This window comes from Carya illinoinensis, chromosome 6 (assembly GCF_018687715.1).
Source record: "Carya illinoinensis cultivar Pawnee chromosome 6, C.illinoinensisPawnee_v1, whole genome shotgun sequence".
Classification (NCBI taxonomy): Eukaryota; Viridiplantae; Streptophyta; class Magnoliopsida; order Fagales; family Juglandaceae; genus Carya; species Carya illinoinensis.
Genome location: NC_056757.1, coordinates 36963808 through 36985656, shown reverse-complemented (window position 1 = coordinate 36985656; position 21849 = coordinate 36963808). Strand labels below are relative to the sequence as shown.

Sequence of the window (21849 nt, the reverse complement as noted above, 5' to 3'; positions counted from 1 at the left end):
GGTATACTTGTGCTGATGCAAAAGCATACCATTAGAACAAGAATGTACCTTGAGACCAATAAAATACTGAAGTCAGCCAAGGTCTTTCATATGAAAAGTAGTTTTGAGATGCTATTATAGTTGGTCAATCAATTGAGAATCAGAACCTATGATAAGTATATCATCGACATAGACTAAAAGAGCAACAAGTCCAATGACAGTTCTCTGAATAAAAAGAGAATAATTAAACCAACTCTAAGTAAAATGAAAATCAAGAAGAGTTGTGCGAAACTTCTCAAACCATGCACGCAGTGCTTGCTTTAAGCCATACAAAGACAGCTTCAACCAACAAACCTCAGTGGAGGATGAACTGAACATACCAGGAGGAGGAGACATATAGATTTAATCCTCCAAATCCCCATGTAAGAACGTATTTTTCACATCTATCTACCTAAGAGACCAGCCTTTGGAAGCAGCAATGGCGAGAAGAGTACGTATAGTAGTCATCTTAGCGACGGGTGCAAAGGTCTCCTCATAATCAAGGCCATACTCCTGACAATTTTCAAGAGTCACTAAACGGGCCTTATATTTGTCAATAGTACCATCAAACCTAAGTTTAATAGTGTACACCCATTTGCAGCCAATGAGTTTTACGCCATCAGGATATGGGACAATGTCCCAAGTGTGGTTATCCTGAACAGCCTGAAGTTCATCTTGCATAGCTTGCCACCAACAAGCTTGAGCAGCAGTTTGAGAATAAGACTTGGGTACAGAAGTAGTATCAAGAGTAGCCTAATGGGCAGTATGTACAAACCCATAACTGTCCGGGGGACGTGAAACTAGATGATCGTCAAGGTTCAGTTGAGATGGTATCAAATGTTGGTTCTTTGACAGGAAGGGGTAGCGGAGACTGTGGACGACTTCGTTGATAAACAAGCCCTAGCTTAAAACGTTTAAGAGTACAAGAGACATCATAAAAAAATAGGCAACGGAGCAAAAGTAGAATCATGTGAAATGCAAGACTAGAAGAAATACTGGTTTTCAAAGAAAACCACATTTTGAGAGACACAGAGCTTGTGAGCATCCGCATCATAACACACAAACCCTTTACGAACATTACCATACCCAAGAAAAGCACACCGAGCAACTTGAGCAGACCGCTTGTGACGTTTAGTGGAGGGCAAGTGAACAAAACAAACATAGTCAAATATATTAAGAGAATTATACTTGGAAACAACACCAAACAGAAGAGAATATGGAGAGTCAAATTGTAAATTAGGATAGGGTAAACGATTAATCAAATACACAGCTGTAGATAAAGCTTCTACCCAAAAATGAGAAGGCACAGAAGATTCAATCAAAAAAGTACAAACAAAATCCAAAAGATAACGATTCTTATGCTTAGCGACTCCATTCTGCTGAGGAGTATAAGGACATGAGTATTGAGAGAGAATACCCTTAGTTTTGAGAAAATTCTGAAACTTATGTGTGAAATCCAAGGTTTTAAGTTTTGTGTAATTATATATCTACACATGGATTTTGATGATAACAAATAAATTCAAAGAATAAAGGAGTCCTCAAGCTCAAGTTGTCTACACAATGGAATCAAGCACATCAAGAAACCAAGCATGAGCAAGAAGTAAATAAATTCACATTAAAACTAATAAAGTAATGTTGTAAATCAATTAAAAATTTAAAATTAGGATTAAGACTCAAAATTAATATTTTATCATAAAGCATTAAAATAAATTTTTCACATGTGCATGAATATTTTGAAAATTAAATTTAAAAATTTTGAAAGATGATTGATTGTCACCTTTCATATGTGCATGACATGATTAAATGTTTGAATTTTGAAAATATTAAAGATGAATGATTCTCATCTTTCACATGTGCATGCTTTATTTAAATATTTTCAAAAGTGATTGATACTCTTTTTGACCTATACAAAAGGGTAGATGATTTTGTTTGAAATTTTTGAAAAGTAAATAGTACTCCTTTTGTCATATGCAAAAAATAAAAAGATTAGGTTTGAAATTTTTGAAAATTGAATGATGTTGTCTTTGACAAAATAAAAAGAAAAAACTTTTATTTGAATTTTTTGAAAAGTGAATGATGTTGTCTTTGACAATTGAAAAAGAAAAAAGTTTTATTTGAATTTTTTGAAAAAACTGAATGATGTTGTCTTTGACATATGAATCTTTTTAAAATTGAATATGAAGTCTCATATGCCTATAAATAGATCATTTAAGAGCTTCAAATTTACAACACCAAGAGCATACGCATATCATTGCAAGTTTTGCAACATTCATCCAAAGTTTTCAATCTCTCTTCTATAAGTATTGAGCCTTAATCCTTATTCATTTTGAGAGATATATAGTTTGTGTTGTATTGTTCTTATTTTACTCATTGAGAAGTGTTTTCTGATAATCTACCCACTATCAGCTTTTGTATTAGTAAAAGGGTGTGTATAACCCTTGTGCGTGTAGAAAGTGTTCTACACTGGGAATAGTTGAATCATCACGTATAAAGTGATTGCAAGTATAGAGGGTGTTCTACATGGATCCTTTGTAGCGGTGTTATTTAAAAGTATAATAGGTTTTTATATCCACCTGAAAGAGGTTGAATAGTGAATTTAGGGATCCTTAAGGGGTAGTTTGAGGAGAGGACGTAGGTAGTGGGGCTGAACCTCATTAACATACTGGATTTGTTTCTCTCTTACCCTTACTCTTTATATTATTGCTGCCTCGCATTTTGTTTATATTTCATATTATATATTTGGTTTATAATTGTTAATTTTTAAATACAACCAAATTCATCCGCCTCTTGTGTTAGTCATCTGGGCAATATTATGAGAGATATATTCCCCCCTAGAGTTAGAACATAGTGTTTTAATAGAAGCAGAAAATTGAGTCTCAACAAACACAATAAAAGCTTGAAAAGTGGAAAACACATCAGCTTTTGATCGAAGAAAATATATCCAAGTGAAACGGCTATAGTCATCAATGAAGGTCACAAAATACTTATATTGAGCATGAGAAAGAATGAGACTCACTCCCCAAACATCAGTGTGAACTATCTCAAAACATGTAGAAGCGTGACTGCCATGTAAAGGAAAAGGTAAAGATTTGCTTTTACCAAGTTTACATGGGCTACAATCAGAAGACACAATAGAAATAGAATTTTTATTTTCCAAATAACCTTGTTTCATAAGATGATTCAAAACAAAAGAATTGGGATGTCCCAATTTTTTTATGCCAAACATCACTATTATTAGTAATAGCAGTACAAGCAAAGGAATCAAAACTAGAAATGGAAAACTGAAGAGGAAATAGACCTCCCACTTAAGGCCCCTTCGCTATCACGTTCCCCGACACTTGATCCTGCACACAACAACCATTATGATCCAAATGAATCTCACAATTATTATCTACAAGCTGTCCAATAGAAATTAATTCGTAGATAATTATGGTGACACAAATACATTGTTGAAAGGGGACCCCAAAGTTCCAATTGCAGTGATAGGAAGAGTATTACCATTGGCTATTTGAATGTTTTGATCACCCTAATATTTAAGAACATCATGTAAAGCATCGGCATTTCCAGTCATATGATTGGAAGTCGCAGAGTCAACCAACCAAGGAGAGATGAGGAAATTTCCCTTACACTTACCTTAAAGACCAAGTGCAGAAAAAGCGGAAACAATCATCTGTTGGACCATCTCAGGTGTAAGAGTAGATGAAGAACCAGCTATAGGTGGCTACCACAGAGCAAAAACAAAGGGGACAACAGCTAAATTAGCCTGAGCAGTAGTGTGAAATCCTTGGCCATGTCGATTCTAAGGTCGCACACGACAATCTTTAATAATATGGCCCTCATTTTTGTAATAATTGTAGAATTTTCTACTGCAATGCTTTGCAATATGCCCAAATTCCTTGCAACTAAAGCACTGTATCTGTGTCTTGAATCTTCCTTTCCCTTGAGCAACATATGCCACATTAACCATCTCAGTTGCCACGGTTTCTTGAATGAGTCCATGTTGAGTAGTAAGACGCTGCTCTTCTCTCAATAATTCCCCCAAGTACACATCCAAGGAGGGAACAGGATTACGGTTTATCAAACCAGCTCGTGCAGTCTCAAACTTAGGTCTTAGTTTCATCAAGAATTAATCTCTTTGACTCTCAGCATGAACAACTTGGAATGCTTCTAAGACTGCCTTAGGAACTTTGGAATATACTATCCCAAAATACTCACTCCATAAATTTAGAAACCTAGCATAGAATTGATCAATAGAGAGATTACCTTGTTTGTAGTGTTAGCATGATACGCTCTTTGTTTCCTTATTTATCTTTAGTCAATTGTATATATTTCTTTCCTTAGAATCTGTACAAGGTGCTAGTTTCCATACTTAAATAGATTTTGATTATTGTAATTTAGGCTTAATTATGGTCGTGTATACTGCACATTGGTGCCTTTATAATGAAAGAAAATCCCCACAATGGAGGTAATCAATCCATTTGACATGGTATCAAGAGCAAGTTCCTAGCCTTAAGATTTTTCTTCCATTTTTTTTTCTCTCAGACTTATCTCTTTTGAGTTCTTGGCGGCATCTGTGCTATTTTTTGGTGCTGTTCTGGTCATTCGGCACCATCTAGGTGCAATCTTGGTTTCTCCTTTGATTTCGGTGTAGTCTGGTTGTGGGTCTGGTGTTTTTTGTGGCTTTCGGCTTCCTTGTTACGTGGCTCTTGTTCCAAGCTTGTTGTTGTGTGGCTCTGGTTCCAGGCTCCTTGTCGACAATTTATGTTGTCTTTTCTATTTCTATTTTGTGAATTTGTATTGCCTTTTTCAGTTTCGACCTTGTGGGTTGGTGTCGGTAGCAGCTTCTTGTGAACTTTTGAGTGTCGGTAGCAACTTCTTATGAACTTTTGGGTGTCGGAAGCTTCTTTTATTTTTTTTAGGTGTCGGCATATTTCAATTGGGCAGGTGTTCTCTTTGTTGGGCGTGTGATTAATTTTTTTTTACAAGATACTGTCTTCCGATTCATTCACTGTGAAATTCACGGGTAAAAATTATTCTGCAGGGAAATTTCAATTCCGTTTATTTGTTACAAGAAAGGAGTTATGGGGTCATATTGATGGGATTTATCCAGCTCCTACTGAGCTTCCTAAATTAGCTCAGAGGAAGATCAAAGATGCTAGGGTGATGACATGGATTTTAGCATTGGTTGATTCTCTTATTGTTCTTAATCTGAGGCTCTATAGGACTGCTAAATCTATGTGGCAATATTTAAAAAAGGTTTATAATCAGGACCATACGGCTCGACGGTCTCAGTTAGAGTTTGAAATTGCCAGTTATACTCAGGGCAATCTCTCCATTTAGGATTATTTTTCTGGATTTAATAATTTCTAGGGAGAATTTACTGACATAATTTATGCCAAGGTACCAGAAGTCTCTCTGTTGTGTAGGAAGTTCTTAAGCAAAGCAAGCGAGATCAATTTTTAATGAAGTTACGCCTTGAATTTGAGGTCACTCGCTCTGATTTGATGAATCGTGCTCTCGTGCCGTCTTTTGGTGTTTTTTTTTTTTTTGAGTTAATTCGTGAGGAGCAGCGTCTTGCCACCCAGGCTTAACAACATGACAAAATGATACCCAATGCAGTGGCTTATGCTGCTCACAGAAAAGGCAAGGGACGAGACATGCAGACAGTTCAATGTTTCAACTGCAAAGAATACAGTCATATTGCTAATAATTGTGCACGAAAATCTTGCAACTATTGTAAGAAACTTGGGCATACTATCAAAGATTGTCCTACTCGTCCTCAAAATCACCAGGCTAATGCTTATCAGGCTACTGTGGGTTCTGCTTCTTCTACTACTGTTGATGACTCATCTACTCTTACTATTGAAAAGGTTCAGTAGATGATTCTTTCAGCTTTTTCAGCCTTAAGGCTGCAAGGTAACGGTTCCCTTCTCTCTCATGGCTTGTTGATTCGGGTGTATCTAATCTCATGACTAGTTCTTCTGATACACTTAGCAATGTTCGGCCTAATACTGGATCGGCACACATTCAGATTGCTAACGATAATCAGTTACCTATTCATGCTATTGGGGATATGGATTCTATTATTAGAGATGTTTTTGTATCTCTTCAGCTTTCTAGTAGTCTTATCTCAGTGGGTGAATTGGTTGATAACGACTGTGATGTTTTTTTTTTCTCGTGATGTTTGTCTTGTGCAGGATCAGGTGTTGGGCAAGATACTCGCGAGGGAGGCTAAATTTGGACGTTTATTTCCTTTGCATTTTTCCATTCCTAATGTCATTTCATTTTCTTGTAACACTGTGAACAATAAGTGTAAAGTGTGGCACAAACGGTTAGGTCATCCTAATTCCGTTATTTTATCTCATGTCATAAACTCTATTACGTTGGGCAATAAGATCAATTTTCTTCTATCATTTGATTGTTCCACATGTAAATTAGACAAAAGTAAGTCTCTTGCTTTTCCTTCCCATAGTAATCATGTTGAACGTTTTTTTGATTTGATTCATAGTTATGTGTGGGGAATTCCTCCTGTTAGTACAGAACGAGGTGAGGCATGGATTCATTGCAATCGTGGAAGGTATGAAGGGTGAGGGATGGTTGAGGTTTGCCACAATGCTAACAAAGGTTGTTGCTTCTTCCTCTATTTTGGGAGTGGATAACAATGAAAAACAGAGTGCACCATTGTATTGCAACTTTGTTTCGGGAAATAAGGGATCCTTTTTGGAGGTTTTGAAGAAATCTTCTCAATTTTCTGTGGTTCACAGTAGTTTTGAGCGTCGGTGAGATTGTTTTAAAGTGGCCAATGGGGTGGTTGGGAAGTCTGATTTGCAATCGAATCTACTTTCCAAGGGAGACGTGGTATTTCAGGGGCGGCATGACAAAGGGTAAATAAGGTTTCTCGTTATTGGACATGTAGAGAGACCGGTTGCTTATAAAGGAGAAAGTTAACTTTTATGTTAAATTGGGTGGAATTAGGACTAGGCTCGTCAATGGGCTCTGTGGTTCAGGGGCTAGATTGTTGGGCAAGCAGAAGGCTATTCATGTTGATAGGTCGGGCAGTCGTATAGGATCTCAGGCGGGGACTGTTTTGGTCCTTTGTGAAGGGGACTGTTTTGATGGGGCCCCTTTATGCACATTTCTACCTAGTCCAAATTCATCCAACTTTGCTTCAGAATGAGTTTTAAAGAAGGTTGAGAAGATTCAAGCATGCGTTGGGATCACTTGTTATGGTTTTGAAGAGCAATTAAAGACTCTTCTTCTTGCTATTGAATATGGACATTCCTCAGCTTTGAAATTTGCATCAAAGAGAGATAGGGAACTGTGAAGACTTAAAAATGTTACATTAACTTTGACGTTATGGAAGGGAGTGGAGGTCAAGATAGACTAAAAGTGAGGGGGTCTCATTTTTCTTATGAAGCCTCATATCCTCTTTTGGAATGGCAGGGAGCTTAATGATTCCAATAAGTGTCTTTGTATCAAGTTTTTATTGCGTATTTGGAAGGTTGATATTGTGTGATTGCAAGAAATGTAGTTGCATTTTATCTATAGAAACATCATCCTTAGTTTGTGGGGGTGTTCTTTTGTGGGATGGTCTTATCTGGCATCTATGGGAGCTTTAGGGGGTGTCCTCTTAATGTGAGATAGAAGAGTGGTGGAGTTAGTTAAGGAGTGTATTGGGAATTTATCTGTAGCTTGTTCTTTCAAAAATTTTGGGGATGAGTGGGAGTGGGCCTATGTGAGCTTTTGTGGGCCAAATTCGGATACTGAAATGAGATTTTTGTGTGAGCAGTTGGCGGGATTGTATTATCTTTTGGATGTGCCATGGTGTATGAGTGGAGATTTCATCATTACTCGCTTTCCAAGTGAGAGATAAAGGGAATCTAATATGTTTTTGGCAATGGAGGATTTTTCAGAGTTTATTTTGACTTGGAACTTTTAGACCTCCCCCTTGTTGGGTGTGTGTTCACTTGGTCCAATAGTCAGGACTGGACAAGATTGGACAGATTTATTTTTTCTCTTTCTTGAGAGGTTCATTACCTGGAATTGTCAGAAGAGATTGCCTCTTATATGTTTAAATCACTTCCCTATCTTGATGGATTGTGGATTCATGGGGGTATTAGGTACTGCTTAGGTACTTTTAAGTTTGAAAATATGTGGTTAGGAGCTAATAGCTTTGTTGATAAGGTGACTCTGGTGGTCTTCTTATCAATTCACAGGCACTCCTAGTTTTAGCCTCGTTTGAAAAGAGAAAGTGTTTCATCTTATCTCATCTAATTATTACAATTTCTCAAATTCCCACACAAAATGTAATAAATAATTCAATTTTTTCAAATCCTAAAACAATAATAATATTAAAAAATAATATTCTAACAATATTTTATTCAACTTTCAATTTGCATCTCAATTCATCTCATCTCAACTCACTATTCAAACGGCACCTTATTCTTACCGGCAAGCTCAAGGCCTTGAAGTTTGATTTAAAGAAGTGGAATGGAAATGGCTGGAGCCAAATTAATTATGCAGTTGGAGAGGTTCTAGGATCCAATCTTGGTTTGATATTTGGTGTGGCGAAAGCACTCTCGATACAATGTTCCTGGCCATCTATCGTCTGGTTTTTGATCTGGATACCTCTATGTCGAATCTATTAGTCCTTTCTAATGGTTCTTACCAATGGTTTGTTCATTTTATTGGGGCTATACATGATTGGGAAATTGATGAAGTTTTGCTTTTTTCAGTCTTTCATATTCTTTGAGGTTTGGTAGCAATGATGGGGATAGGATGTTGTGGAGGCCCAATCGAAGCAATATGTGTACAATTTGATCGTATTATAAGCTATTGACATCTCATAACTATTTTTCTTGTCATTGGAAGTGTATTTGGAGGATTCATGTGCCTTCCAAAGTTGCTTTCTATGGACTGCCTATGGGAAAATCTTGACGGCAGACAATTTGAGGAAGCATGGTGTCATTGTAATGAATTGGTGTAACATGTTTAAGAAGCATGGAGAATTAGTGTGTCATTTACTTTTGCATTGTGAGGTGGCAAGAGCACTGTGGGATGAGATTTTTTGTAGGACTGGCATGACTTGGGTGATGCTTGAGGGTGGTGGACCTTATAGCTAGTTGGAATGGTCTTCACAGTTGTTCTGCAGTTTGGAGATGGCCACTTTATGTCTTATGTGGTGTATTTGGATGGAAATGAATGGTCGGTATTTTAAAGATAAGGAGCACACTTTGGAGGAACTTCGAAATCTTTTTGTGCACTCCTTGCTGCTTTGGTTTTCTTCGTTAGTGCTTAATGGAACAAGTGTTCATGATTTTTTGTTTTTGTTTTCTGGTTCCTATAATTTATTTAGGTGTTTCTTTTGTAGTCCTTATGTACATGAGCTTCACCTATTTCATTCATATTAATAAATTTCTCTTTATCATAAAAAGTGTAACCACTAAACCTTTTTTTTTTTATCGATAAACAAAATTTTCTTGATCATAAAAATAGGTAAAAGCCCAAGTATACAAGACATATACAAGAGCAATGTCTAAGCGTGCTAGTTTTTTTATACAAGGAATTCATGAAAAGTCATGCTATGTAAATCAATTACAATCGAGGAATGGTGTAGTATTGGATATAAATTTCTAAGCTCATCCATTGTCTGCTCTTGATCTTCAAAGCTTCTTTCATTCCTCTTCCAAATACACCACCATAAACATGTTGGAACCATCTTCCATAGTGTTGCAATCTAAGAGTGGCCCCAAATGCCTCTTCAAGAAGCTAGGAGGTCGAATACGCTTCTCGGCATCACCCAAGCTATTCCCAGCTGAGCAAAGACTTCTTTCAACAATTTCATGGCAATCTTACAATGAACTAGCAAATGGTCAATAGACTCTCCGCTCTTTTTGCATATACAACATCAAACTATGACTATGATCCTATGTTTCCTTAAGTTGCTTAAGAGAGGATCTTCCCCTAGGAAGTTGTCCATACAAAAAGTATTGCCAGGCTTTGTTACCACACCATAAATCTTTCCAGAACTAGCCCTAGAGCCATCACCCACCTCATGTTTAGTGCAACTAGAAAACACCATGTCACCCAACCTGTAAGGTCCATGTATGTGATTAAAACACTATTGGACCCAATCATACCCAAATTTAGAATCCACCGCAACTTTCCATAAGGTGTTCCTTTCATTTTGATACCACTATAGCCATTTCCTTAAAAGAGTATGGTGATATAGGGCAAGTTTGGAGCTCCCAAACTGCCATCTGAAATTGGAGAGCACACCTAACCTTAGGGGTTGGATCAAGTGGTAAAGGTCTTGGGTATGGGAATATGCTCCTCAAGTCTAAGGTTCAAATCCCTTTGGGTGCAAACAATTCCTAGGAGTCATTGAACTGAGAGATTTTTTCATTGAATTACCCAAGATGCACTTGCTGGAAACTCATTGCCAAGAGCCTGTGCATTCCCAAGATTAGTTGGGACGCTGTATCCGGACACCCGGTGCCAATCAAAAAATAAAACTTGGAGAGCATACCTTTGCCCATTTGACTATGTGGAACTTGAATTCTTCACCTTGTCCACTCCATATGAACTCTCGTGTATATGAACTCCATATGAATTCTTTACCTAGTCTCATTCCACTCCACTCCATATGAACTGTTGTGTGGAACTTGGAGAGCACACCTTTGCCCATTGCCTTGGTTTGGAACATGATTCCTTCTTGTCTTATGTGGTGTATTTGGTTCGAGAGGAATGGCTGATATTTTGAAGACAAGGAATGCTCAGTGGACGAATTTAGATGTTTCTTTTTTAACACTATTCCTTTGGGCTTTGGTCATTGTATTCAATGGAACTAGTGTCCATGATTTCCTTGTTGCTTTTTCTAGTTATGAACTTTTACCTAGATTTCCACAATTGTATACTTATGTACTCAGGTTATGTCTATGTAGTTGTCTCAATAAAACTTCTTACCTATGTATATAAAAATTAAAAATTAAAAATCTATACGCTGCTCTTCATGCTTAGTAGGGCAATCTATCACCTGAATTATTTCTTCTTCATCTCCTCAAGATTTGATTTTGCTCCCTTAGGGAAGGTACTTACCTGATCTGTCTGGTGTTTCTCTTGCCAATGTATCCTAGAAACTATCGATAAAAAAATCTATCCTAGGAACTTCATATACGGACTTCACATCACTATTCAGTACATCTTGATATGGGGCTTTTAGATGGCAAGCATGCACTTTTTCATGGTGTTGTGGACATATGAACATCCATGCAATCATCTTTTGTACCTTACTCAGGCCACTTCTCCTTAATCAGAATATGGGAGGAACTTTTATTTTTATATTTGGGGTCCTTTAGGGACTCGGAGCTACATAATGAGAGGTAGCCCCTTTTCTTCCTTAATCCCACCATTCCCTAATGTGGACAGATTCCATCCGAGGCTGCCCATACATCAATGATAAAATTTTCGAGCCGGGTTTCTTTCAATGTTGATGGGTTTTTTTCATAATACCTGTCTACTTGGATTTAACCTCTTCTTGAAATTTATTAAAATTTCCATTAGTTGTTAGAAAAGAACCTTTCCAGCCAAGCTAGTGACAGCAACTGAAGGCAAGATATCTGGAGGTATCTGGATCTGAAGTGAAGGACGCTTTAAATCTGATTAAATTATAGATCAAACGTCCTTATTTAGTTGTAACTTGCATTCTTTGAGTTCCATTGAAAATGAAAAACTAATGTTACTAAAGATATAGTAGTTTTTTATAAAGAATTTTATATTTGTATGCCACTGTTCCGTGTTGTTTGATAAATGGACATAATGGTTATTCATCTTCTCTGATGCTTAACATGAAGTAGTTTATGTGCTTCTGTCTCCATAAAATTATGAAATTGATATAATTTTCAGACAATTTGAGTAAATTCAACTTGTCGACATGGGAATCAGAGTTGGAACATTGTTATAGTGATTCTACGTGGGAATATGTTGAGAACCTGGATTCTCCATTCAAGGAGTAGCTGGCTTCATCACCAAACGTGTGGGTTTAGATGGTTAAAGTGACTACCATTGCTTTCAATGTTTAAAGTGACTTGTCAAAAAAAAAAAAAAAGTGACTCTCATTGCTTTGAAGAAAGAGGTTGGGAACTGAGGCTCTTCGGATGTTTATAATCAGTTAAAGTGATTATTCAACTTCGTGGTGAAACCAATAGTTATGTGATATCATTGGCTCCCTTCCCTACATATTTTCTCCCTGTTCCCGCAAGTGTTCTTATCTGTCCTGTGCTTTGTCGTTTGTTTTTGTCTTATCAATGAAACTTCTAGTATTGAACTATATTCTGTTCTGCAGTGGAGGAGATTGCAGCCTTGAATTCAAGAATCTTATGACGGAAATATCGAGATCTCCTGCACTCTGGGAAAAGTACTATTCCATCAGGAATGAATGATGGACGTGTTGAAGCCTCGCTATCCTATTGTTAATTGGAGTTCTTGCAGTAAGTGAGGAATAAAATGGACTGCATCCTTTTGATGAATGCACTCCTGGGCAGAAAAGATGGAAGTGTCGGTGGAGCTGATGATACGTCTAAGAAAGGGGCTTTTGAGGATTTGGGTTGTTGTGTGAAGCTTTTAGAAAAGAACCACACACTATGTTCTTTTTCATGGGAAGACTGTTTTATGGTTTTCCTTATATCGAGTTTGCATCTTTGACTTAGTTAGTTATACGATCCTACGACCATTTGCCCTTAGGTTGGTCCAGGTAGAAGTACAGAATAATTTCCCACTTCTGGCATGGACAAGCTGAATACACAATTACCTGTATTTACCATCAGATACGGAAATGAAGTCCTATAGATGTTTTGTTATTATAACTCTGATTGTGCAGACATACGAGATCATAGTAATCTTTACGTACGTGAATATCCTTGTCTCTTTTTTTTTTTCTTTATATAAGCTCATTATTTTTATTGATAGCCCTCGGGAAAAATCTTGGGATTACATGATTAAAATTCCAAAACTACCACTCATTTTATCTTTAACGAATATTACCGTGGATTCTTAACGAATTACATGGGTTTATATAATGGTTTGTTGAGTGATGTTATATGCTATACTACTACCATTACACCCTCTCTTGTTTTGTAAATATGGCACTTTCCTTCACTATTGGATTATCTTCTATTAAGAAGACTGTCAAAAGTTGAATAGCAATGCTACCTCTTCTTAGTAAGATAAAAATAGGATAATAATGTTATAGCGTAATAAGTATAATTTTCCAATAATGGTCTTGATGGGGCTCTTGTTGCCTTCCTCGTTACCCCTTTCAGCCACTTGCCCTCTTCATGCGGACTACATTACATCCATTGTTTGGGTACGGCGTAATCTGTCATCCCCCATATGATATCTTCGTACCGGTGGAAGCCTGCAGGCTGGGAATTACTTTTGAACAATTTTTTGCCTTATTCTTAATTTTTCTTAATTACGTCGCGACTTCCTTTCGAATCGAGAGAGGATTCAAGAACCGTGTGAGAAAGTGCACATTCGTCTCGTGCTAAAAGCTTTAATTAATTAAAAACGATGAAAAGCTTATCTCCATGAACGATCAGTGAATCGTACATCCTGTTATAAGACTCCATAGTTTGCTAATGAGTTCGATTAAGCAGAGTGAGGAAATGGAAAAACTAAGCTAATCATCAGTCTCAACGGTCGCTCCCTTGAGATGTAAATGCTTTTCCCTCTTTTGGAACTCAGTTAAACCCTTTCCGCTTCCAGTAACACCAACCTTACCTTGTGGGTCTTCAGGAGACTTGAAGATGCTTTCCCGTTTGCGCCCCGAAAAGAAACCAATCTGACAAAGTAAACAGGAGACTACAGATTAGGGGGGCAATGGCAATGTACCGATTACAAATATAACAAGTTATGAAATTGACCTGAAATGTGGAGTTAAGATATCATTCAGAAGACAACGAAAGAATAATAAATTTCCTATTGTATGCACGACACAAAAATCTCTGCCAAAAGTACCTTCTTAGTCTTGCCTTTGGTTGACTGGAACTGCTGCCAAGCATTCTGCCGCTTATTCTGTGTGACTTCAAGTTGCTCAAACCGCATCTTTGACTTAAAAGCATGTATCTTCTTACGCTTCGCAGCTTTCTGTAAATGTTAATGAAGCTATATGAACCATACAAATCTTAATAATCAACCGCTAGCAAAACCAAAGATATCAGACAGAGTAGAAGTAATTATCAAATTCTGTACCAAAGATATCCATGGTTTTCATTTTTCAATGGTAAGTAGCATGCAAATCTTACCACGTCCTCTGGGTCATCAGGATCTATATGAAGCTTCGCTGGTAAACTCCGTGACTGGAAGTCCGCAGAAGCAGCCAGTGCAATCTTACGCTTAATAGCTTGTTTGGTAGCTTCAGCTGCTCTCTCAGCTTCAGTCAAAGCATTAACGACCCCCTCTTGAATTGGTCTTACATTGGCAGGATCCACCTGGAAATAACAATGCTGCTTATGATCTAATACCAATCGATGCAAAAGAATGAATCAAATTGCAGGCAAAAGGATAAATCCAATAAGTTTAGATTGGCTTGGTATGCAATGAAAAGAAGAAATCAATATCTGAAAAAAGCATTTAGATTGGCTTGGTATGCAATGAAAAGAAGAAATCAATATCTGAAAAAAGCATTTAGAGGCTAATGCATCAACTTAATTCCAATGTTGAGGAAAAAAATATTAAGTCGATCCTGTTTGCAAGGGATTGCTTTAGCAGATGGCACATGTATCCTCTCAGCTATTTCATTTTTGTTTCTGTCCAACTTGATCACATTTGGATAGTTCCTTCCATTATTGGAGTTCTCTACATATCATTTGCAAAACCTTTCCTTTGTTACCATTTTTCTCCTTTAGGTTTCATATCTACAAAACTGGTAAACCTTTGAGAAGGAATATAACAATCAGGCAGGGGGAAAATATGGATGGCACACTGAACTCACTTGATGAGCATTATCAGCTATCATCCTCCATATTATAAAAAGGCTGGAGAAAGAAAGAGGATGCTCATAGTGGAAATGATGCTGCAGTGAAGATGGTATGTTACATGAAAGGTGAAGAAGCTACTCAGTGGCTGCCGTTGGTGGTTTGTCATACTGAAGGTGGTATTAATGGTGGAGCCAGGGTAGTTAAGATCATGGGAGAAGGAGACAATTACATGAAAGTTGGCAGAGCCAGGGTAGTCAAGATCATGAGAGAAAAGATAGGTGATGGTTATGATGGCTGCTTTCAGAAAACACAATTACATGAAAGTTGCATTAAATGAGTGAAAAGAGAAACAAAATGTGTACAGTGTAAACAATAGGTGAGCCATTCCCCAAAAGTTGCATTCAAATGTCTTTCAAGCATGCCTTTAGAATGAAATTCATTAAGAACATTCACAATAACCTCCTCTGATACCTCCTGACCCTGAATAAAGGCCAAGGAAAACCCATCCATGCCTGGGGCTTGGTCTCCATTCATAGTTTCTGCAACTTCTAGTACGTCTAATAACTCAAAAGAATGCTAAAAACAGCTCGCCTCCTCTCCATCAATAGAATTAAAAAGGAAGACCATCGAACTTAGGCCTCCAATGGAACTGCTATATTACTTCTTGTAGAACTTCACAATATGCTCTTGAATGTCGTCATGATTAGAAGAAATCTTGTCATTAACGAATAAGAAATCCAGACAATTCTTCCTTCTATTAGAATTAGCTATGTGATGGAAGAAATTTGTACACTTATAACCCTCCTCCAGATGATGTTAGTGGGCCTTTCAAGGTGGGGATGGAAAAACATTAGAAAGAGTGGGGTGGGGGGAGGGGAGGGGGCACTTCACTCATTGGTGCCATGTTATGGCACTAACTGCATGTTCAATGGCGACACTAAGTAAAAGCTTAGGGATATTAAGGACAACATTCGGAGAACCTATGTTCTAGGACAAAAAAATATCATGAGCTAGCTGACAGCTATAACTTTTCACAGTGATATTATAGCTAGGTTGAGCTATGAAAATATGCACAAGCAATTTGGCTGGAAAGGAAACCTTTACTCCATATAAAAAATAGGAAAAACAAATGTGAATGCTAATGAGACCTGGAGAATGTAAATTTTAAGAATATGAACAGATTTGCAGCGACAAGATGCAATATGAGGATAGAATAAGAGGATGCATCGAGGAATAAGGAGTTAATTATTCAAAACTGTGGCCACAGATATAATACCTCTTCTTTATTCCCCCATCCATCATAACAAACATAATAGCCATTTGGAGTATGCGCCTCAATCATTGCTTCATACCTGAATAATCAACAAATGAAACACCAAAAAACAAGGGTAAAACAAATGAGAAAGAGAAAACACAGATTGATAGAAAAGCAGACATCTCTATATTTTCCACATACCACTCCCCATCTTCACTCCAAACAGCTTGAACTTTTGTGCCAATAGGAAAATTTTCGTGATTATAAAAACTGCTTCTTGAGTCCTGCATGAAAAAAACAAAAATAAAAAAACCATGCGATAACCAAAGCGAGTGAATAGAATCCAAAATCAACAAAAACAAAAGCAATAATAAAATATGTAGGCAACATGCATTTGTCAAAGGAAATATTTGATGAACAATTTGGCAATTGCGAAAGGTAATAGATGATACTGTGTTCAATATTTTACATAGAAGCCAAATCTAAAGAGCATTGAAAAAAATTCACATTCTTTTGTAACTTCTGCCTTCATGATGAGACGAAGCAGATTTACCACCCAAGAACCAAACACAAAAATAATTCAAAGGGATATGGATTTACCATGTTATTATTCTCAGACAGGAGCATGTTTGGGGATGTCCTACCACTTCTCCCAGTATTTGATCCAGAAATATCATTTTGCTTTGCGGTTGCAAGGAGCTCTTCTGTCAAAGCAATCACCTGCATCCGAACAACTTTAGCCCCAGCTCAAAGAAAAAAAAAAACACATGCACATCTATTCAGTAACAACATTGGGAAAATTAATGTCAGTATTCAAACTTAGAATCTCAGTGAACATCTGAAATCAGGAGAGAGGGAGAGAGCAGGAAGGCCATCACGACACATGCACACCTGCACAGCAACCAAGATAGAAGTGATGTGCATCTTGATGAAGTCCTCAATTTTCACATATAGATCTAAAAAATGTTCTCATTCCCATAAAGTTCCCATCTCTGGAGTGTACGGACTTTAGGTAACATAGAAACCATCCTCACCTTTTTCAGTCCTGATACGAAAATACACCTCCAGATGTGCCATTAGAATAACTGATGTTGCTTCACTGAGCAACATCTTGATTCCTTCAAAAGAGAGAAGGTAGAGAAATGAAAGAAAGAAAGTTTCACGGACAACTAGACATCCAATTAACAACAGTTGGAGATGGGCCTGGGACCCTCAGTGTTTGATGATAGGTGGAATCTGTTTCTCAAAACAACCATTGTCACTCTGTGACATACTAAAGGATAAAAAGAACTAATACATATAACATTATATGGATACATACTAGGTATGTCCAAGCAAAATTTATAAGGAAAAGAAAAGGAACAACTGGAAGGGAGTAGCCAAAAACAAAAGAGTACCTCTTTAAGCTCCCTTTCCATGTCCACATATTCGGAATTTCCAGGATCATCAACCAATATCTGTCTGACCTGTTCCGCAGGTGAAGTCATTACACCAAACAATTATATGGACAATAGTACATAGGATAGTTCAATTCACAAGCTATATCATATATTTAAACCATGAAAGAAGCTTACAAAGAAGAGCTGGCAAGCTTTTGGGAACATAGAAAAGAAGAATATGACACCAACTTATTCTCAAATTAGATTGTGATAGTCAAAATTTTATCAGCACAATTAGCTGCAGGAAAACGTTAAAAAGGCATCCAAACTGCATGGTCATTACAACCAGAGCCTGCAATAGTCTCCTGATCCCTTAACCCAAAAATTTTCCAGATTACTCAAGAAACAGAAACTCCCATTCAGTGTTTCATAAGTAGCGGCAAGAGCATAGGTCTATGTTTTTGTTTGGTATCCATTATTGTCCATTAAGATAAGGACTTATTTGTTTCTGATAATCAACAATGTATTAAGGAAAGCCAAGAGAGAGCACAGACAGGTCATCGAAAGATAAGACTTGGATACAAGTCAACTAGTCAAGATGAAATGACTAAGTACATGCAAGACAATTTTCCAATTAGCGAACTGTCTTCCAAATCAAAGGCATAGACCTAGCTACAGGTATATTGTCTGCAAAGATGAGAAGGATTCGGTGACCTCAGAAGAAACACTTGTCCTTCTCCAACAACATAAAAACGATGAGGTCTTTGGCTGCTAATTTGATAGGACCAATTTACCATAAGTTATCTCTGAAAATAGGAATCGCAATTTCCTTCAATTATACGTTCCTTTTAACATTCACCAAACAACGACCAGCATTCACCCAAGAACAATGCAAAGCTGATCGACATAAAATCACATTGAACTTCTAGATAACATCAACGTCAAAATAGCTTCAATTCCTTGATAGAATATACTTCATGTGTTTGCTATTTGGTAAATTATACACAGAATTTGAGAAGTGTAAGAACCTATCCTTATCAAAAAAAGAAGTGTAATAACCTATCTAATTGCTGTTCCGGAAAGTCTATTTGAAAATTTCATTATTAACAAAATTCCTACTTCATTAACCATAATTAATTGAAATTGGAGAAGGAAAAAGAAAAGAGACACTTGAGGCAGTTATATTTTTGTACCATGCCTAGTTTTTGTCTTTTACCAATGGTCAAAAAAGGGAGAACGAAAAATTTCTTTTGCTTCTATGTATTCAATTCTTTTCTTTTCTTCTAGTTTGTGAGCTACAAAACACAACACACAAAATTCAAAAACAGCGATATTACTCTTTTTTTGAGGAAAAAAAGAAAAAAAGAAAAAAAAACTACTGAAAACGATTAAAAAAGTTATTGAAAAAACGTAATTAGAATTATGAGGGATGTAAAATCCGGAAGCGTGAAACTCATTACAAACCGTACAACTTACGGATGAAACAAAATTAAAAACCAAATGAAAATTCAATTTAAAAACCAGAAACGAAATAAAAATAATAATAAAATTTTAATACTAAAATCATTTGAAAGATAAAAAGAAAAGAAAGAGGGTACCTGAAGAAGCTGATCCTTGTAGGTAGCGAGATTTGAGGCCAGCTCTTCTATGCTTACCTCTTCCCCTCCTCCACCTTGCATTTACTTATTTATATTTTTTTAATTTATGTATTTTATGCAAAGGAATGCGTAGAAGAGAACGGTAGCAGAGAGAATGAACGATGAACTTTCAAACCACAAAACAAACCCTTCTCAGATTTCTCTTAGCATCTAGAGAGAGAGAGAGAGAGAGAGAGAGATTAGACTTTAGACGCAACAACTGGGCCGTGCTTGGGCCGAGGTACAACTTGTCGGGCCAGGCTTGGCAAGGATTTTTTTTTTTGGTTGGAATGGCATAATTAATAGTTGAGGAGGCTCATTACTGTTTGGATAATGCTTTATTTATAGATGGTGGCTACCATTGTACTTTTTATTTTATATATATATATATTTTACTTAGTAATTAAGAAAATATTTTTAAATGATGTTGTAAATTTCTTTTCTTTAAAAAAATTATTTAAATATATAAAAAAAATTAGAAAAAATACCTTTTCGGAGGCCACCGCTTTATGAACGTAGCATCTTCCTTATTGTTTTAACTTTCTACAAAAAAATTAAATCCATCTTAATCTCTTTTATATATTCAAACATATATATCAATTTGTTTACATTTAAAATATCTCAATGCCAATTAGATCACAAAATATTACTATTCATAGATCATCAAAAATCACCTTAATATTCAAACGTAGCCTAAGCTAACTACATATTCTTCTCAGCTAGTTTTTGTTACTTCTTAAGGACCATAAATAACATATTAATCATCATATACGGCATACCATTTAAATATATATATTTTTAAGAATAGGTCTAAATCCTCCTTATTTTTTTAAAACAACTTTCAATCAAATAACTAGAGATTGATTTAAAAATGGACAGATGTGTACTTTTGTATGTTACTTTTGCTATAACTTTTGTGGTTTATGGGGAGGGAAGGAATTGCAATTTCGCATGTTGGAAGATTTGTTGTTAACCTATACCTAGAAGAAAGTACAGTATCTCTGATAGATCATGAGTAGCTTTTTCTTTGTTTTTTTCCTTTTCCTCTCTGGCAGAATAAGAGGGCCGAAACAATTTGATACTTTTCCACGAGTGGCGTTAGGAGTGAAGGATCTCAGCTCGCACAAGCAGAGTGGGCGCTAGCTAGCATCAAGACATGTTTGAGACGTGTATTTATATAGATATTTAATTATATAAAAGAGCACTTTGAGAAAATCATGAAACTTGAAATTCAAAATGTGAATTTAAAATAAAAAATAAAAAACTAAAAAAAGGAATCTTATAAATAAAATTATAAGTACATACACCACAACTCAATCAAGAATAGCATTCATTGGCTTGTGCGATTATCAAGAAGAAGAAGATGGATAGATTTTTCAACCATGATACACCATCTAACAAAGATACACATTAACTGCAACCCAGCGCAACATCAGTCCATCGTCGGCTTCTATACCCAGCACCGCATCACTCCATCATTACTCGCCACGCCATCATCACGCCACTCGAATATTCTCTCCTGTTGGTTGATTTATTCACTAGACATTTTTAGATCCATATTTTTAAGACCCAAGCAACCAATGGCCATTCTTTTCCTTTTAATCAACCACTCCATTCTTCTCTCCCCTTAGTGCATTTTTCCTGTATTCGTTTTAAGATCACCCAATCATCAAAACACATAAGGCTTCTTATTTGAATCTTTTCATTCTCGATCTCAGGAAACTGACTGATATTTTTTCCTCTCCCAAACAAAACCAAACAATAATATTCAATCTCTTTGTCAGAAAAAATGTTGTGTCACATGCTTTGGGCTGACCATGGGCTAGGACACGGATGGGCTCGAGACATTGGATTGCAGTGGTGATAGTGGGCTAGTGGGCTTGGAACTTACGTATTGTTTAAGTAATATTTCCTTTATTTGCTGCAAGGCCCATAGGAGCATGCACGTTATGTTATTTTATCTTTTGCAGTATGTTATTAGTGGATGTCAGAAGGGAAGATGGTATGTGGAAACCGTTAGGGACATTCCATTGCAACAGCAGTAGCATGAGGATCCTTGGGAACCTGCAATAGGAACACTATGAAGGTTAGTACGTATTGATTTCCCTAATTTCAATAAGAAAGACCCCACGAGTTGGATCTACAAGGCTAATAACTTATTTGCCTTTTATAATACTTTACCTCATCATAAGCTAAGATTAGCCTTATTCCACATGGAAGGCCAAGCTTTGGTCTGGTTCCGGGACCTAAAAGAATCTGGCAGTTTGGGAACTTGGGCGGGGTTTACACAAGCTTTACTTACTAGATTTGGCCATAGGTCATATGATGACCTTGTGGAGGCCTTGATAAAGCTTAAACAATCTGGATTAGTAGAAGAGCATAAATTTAAATTTGAGGCTTTCTCAAACAGACTTAGAGAGTTATCGGAATCCTATAAACTCAGCTATTTTTTGAGTGGGTTGAGAGATGACATAAGGCTACCTATCAGGATGTTTAAACTTGATAGTTTGCTGACTGCCTACAGTCTAGCAAAAATCCAAGAACATGTGGGAGTGACCAAGAGAAGTTACAAAGGGAGTTTA

The 21849-nt window shown here is 36.7% G+C and overlaps 1 protein-coding gene across 1 annotated transcript; it reads right to left on the bottom strand.

Moving 5' to 3' along the window:
- Positions 1-13536: 13536 nt before the first annotated feature.
- LOC122314268 (survival of motor neuron-related-splicing factor 30-like) lies at positions 13537-19449 on the bottom strand. The gene is made up of 8 exons (XM_043129752.1): positions 19229-19449; positions 17649-17717; positions 16852-16971; positions 16453-16535; positions 16273-16348; positions 14322-14507; positions 14035-14163; positions 13537-13858 (listed from the first exon to the last, which is right to left on the bottom strand). The coding sequence occupies exons 1-8, from the start codon at positions 19307-19309 to the stop codon at positions 13697-13699; spliced, it is 906 nt and encodes a 301-aa protein (XP_042985686.1). The 5' UTR covers positions 19310-19449; the 3' UTR covers positions 13537-13696.
- Positions 19450-21849: the final 2400 nt, after the last annotated feature.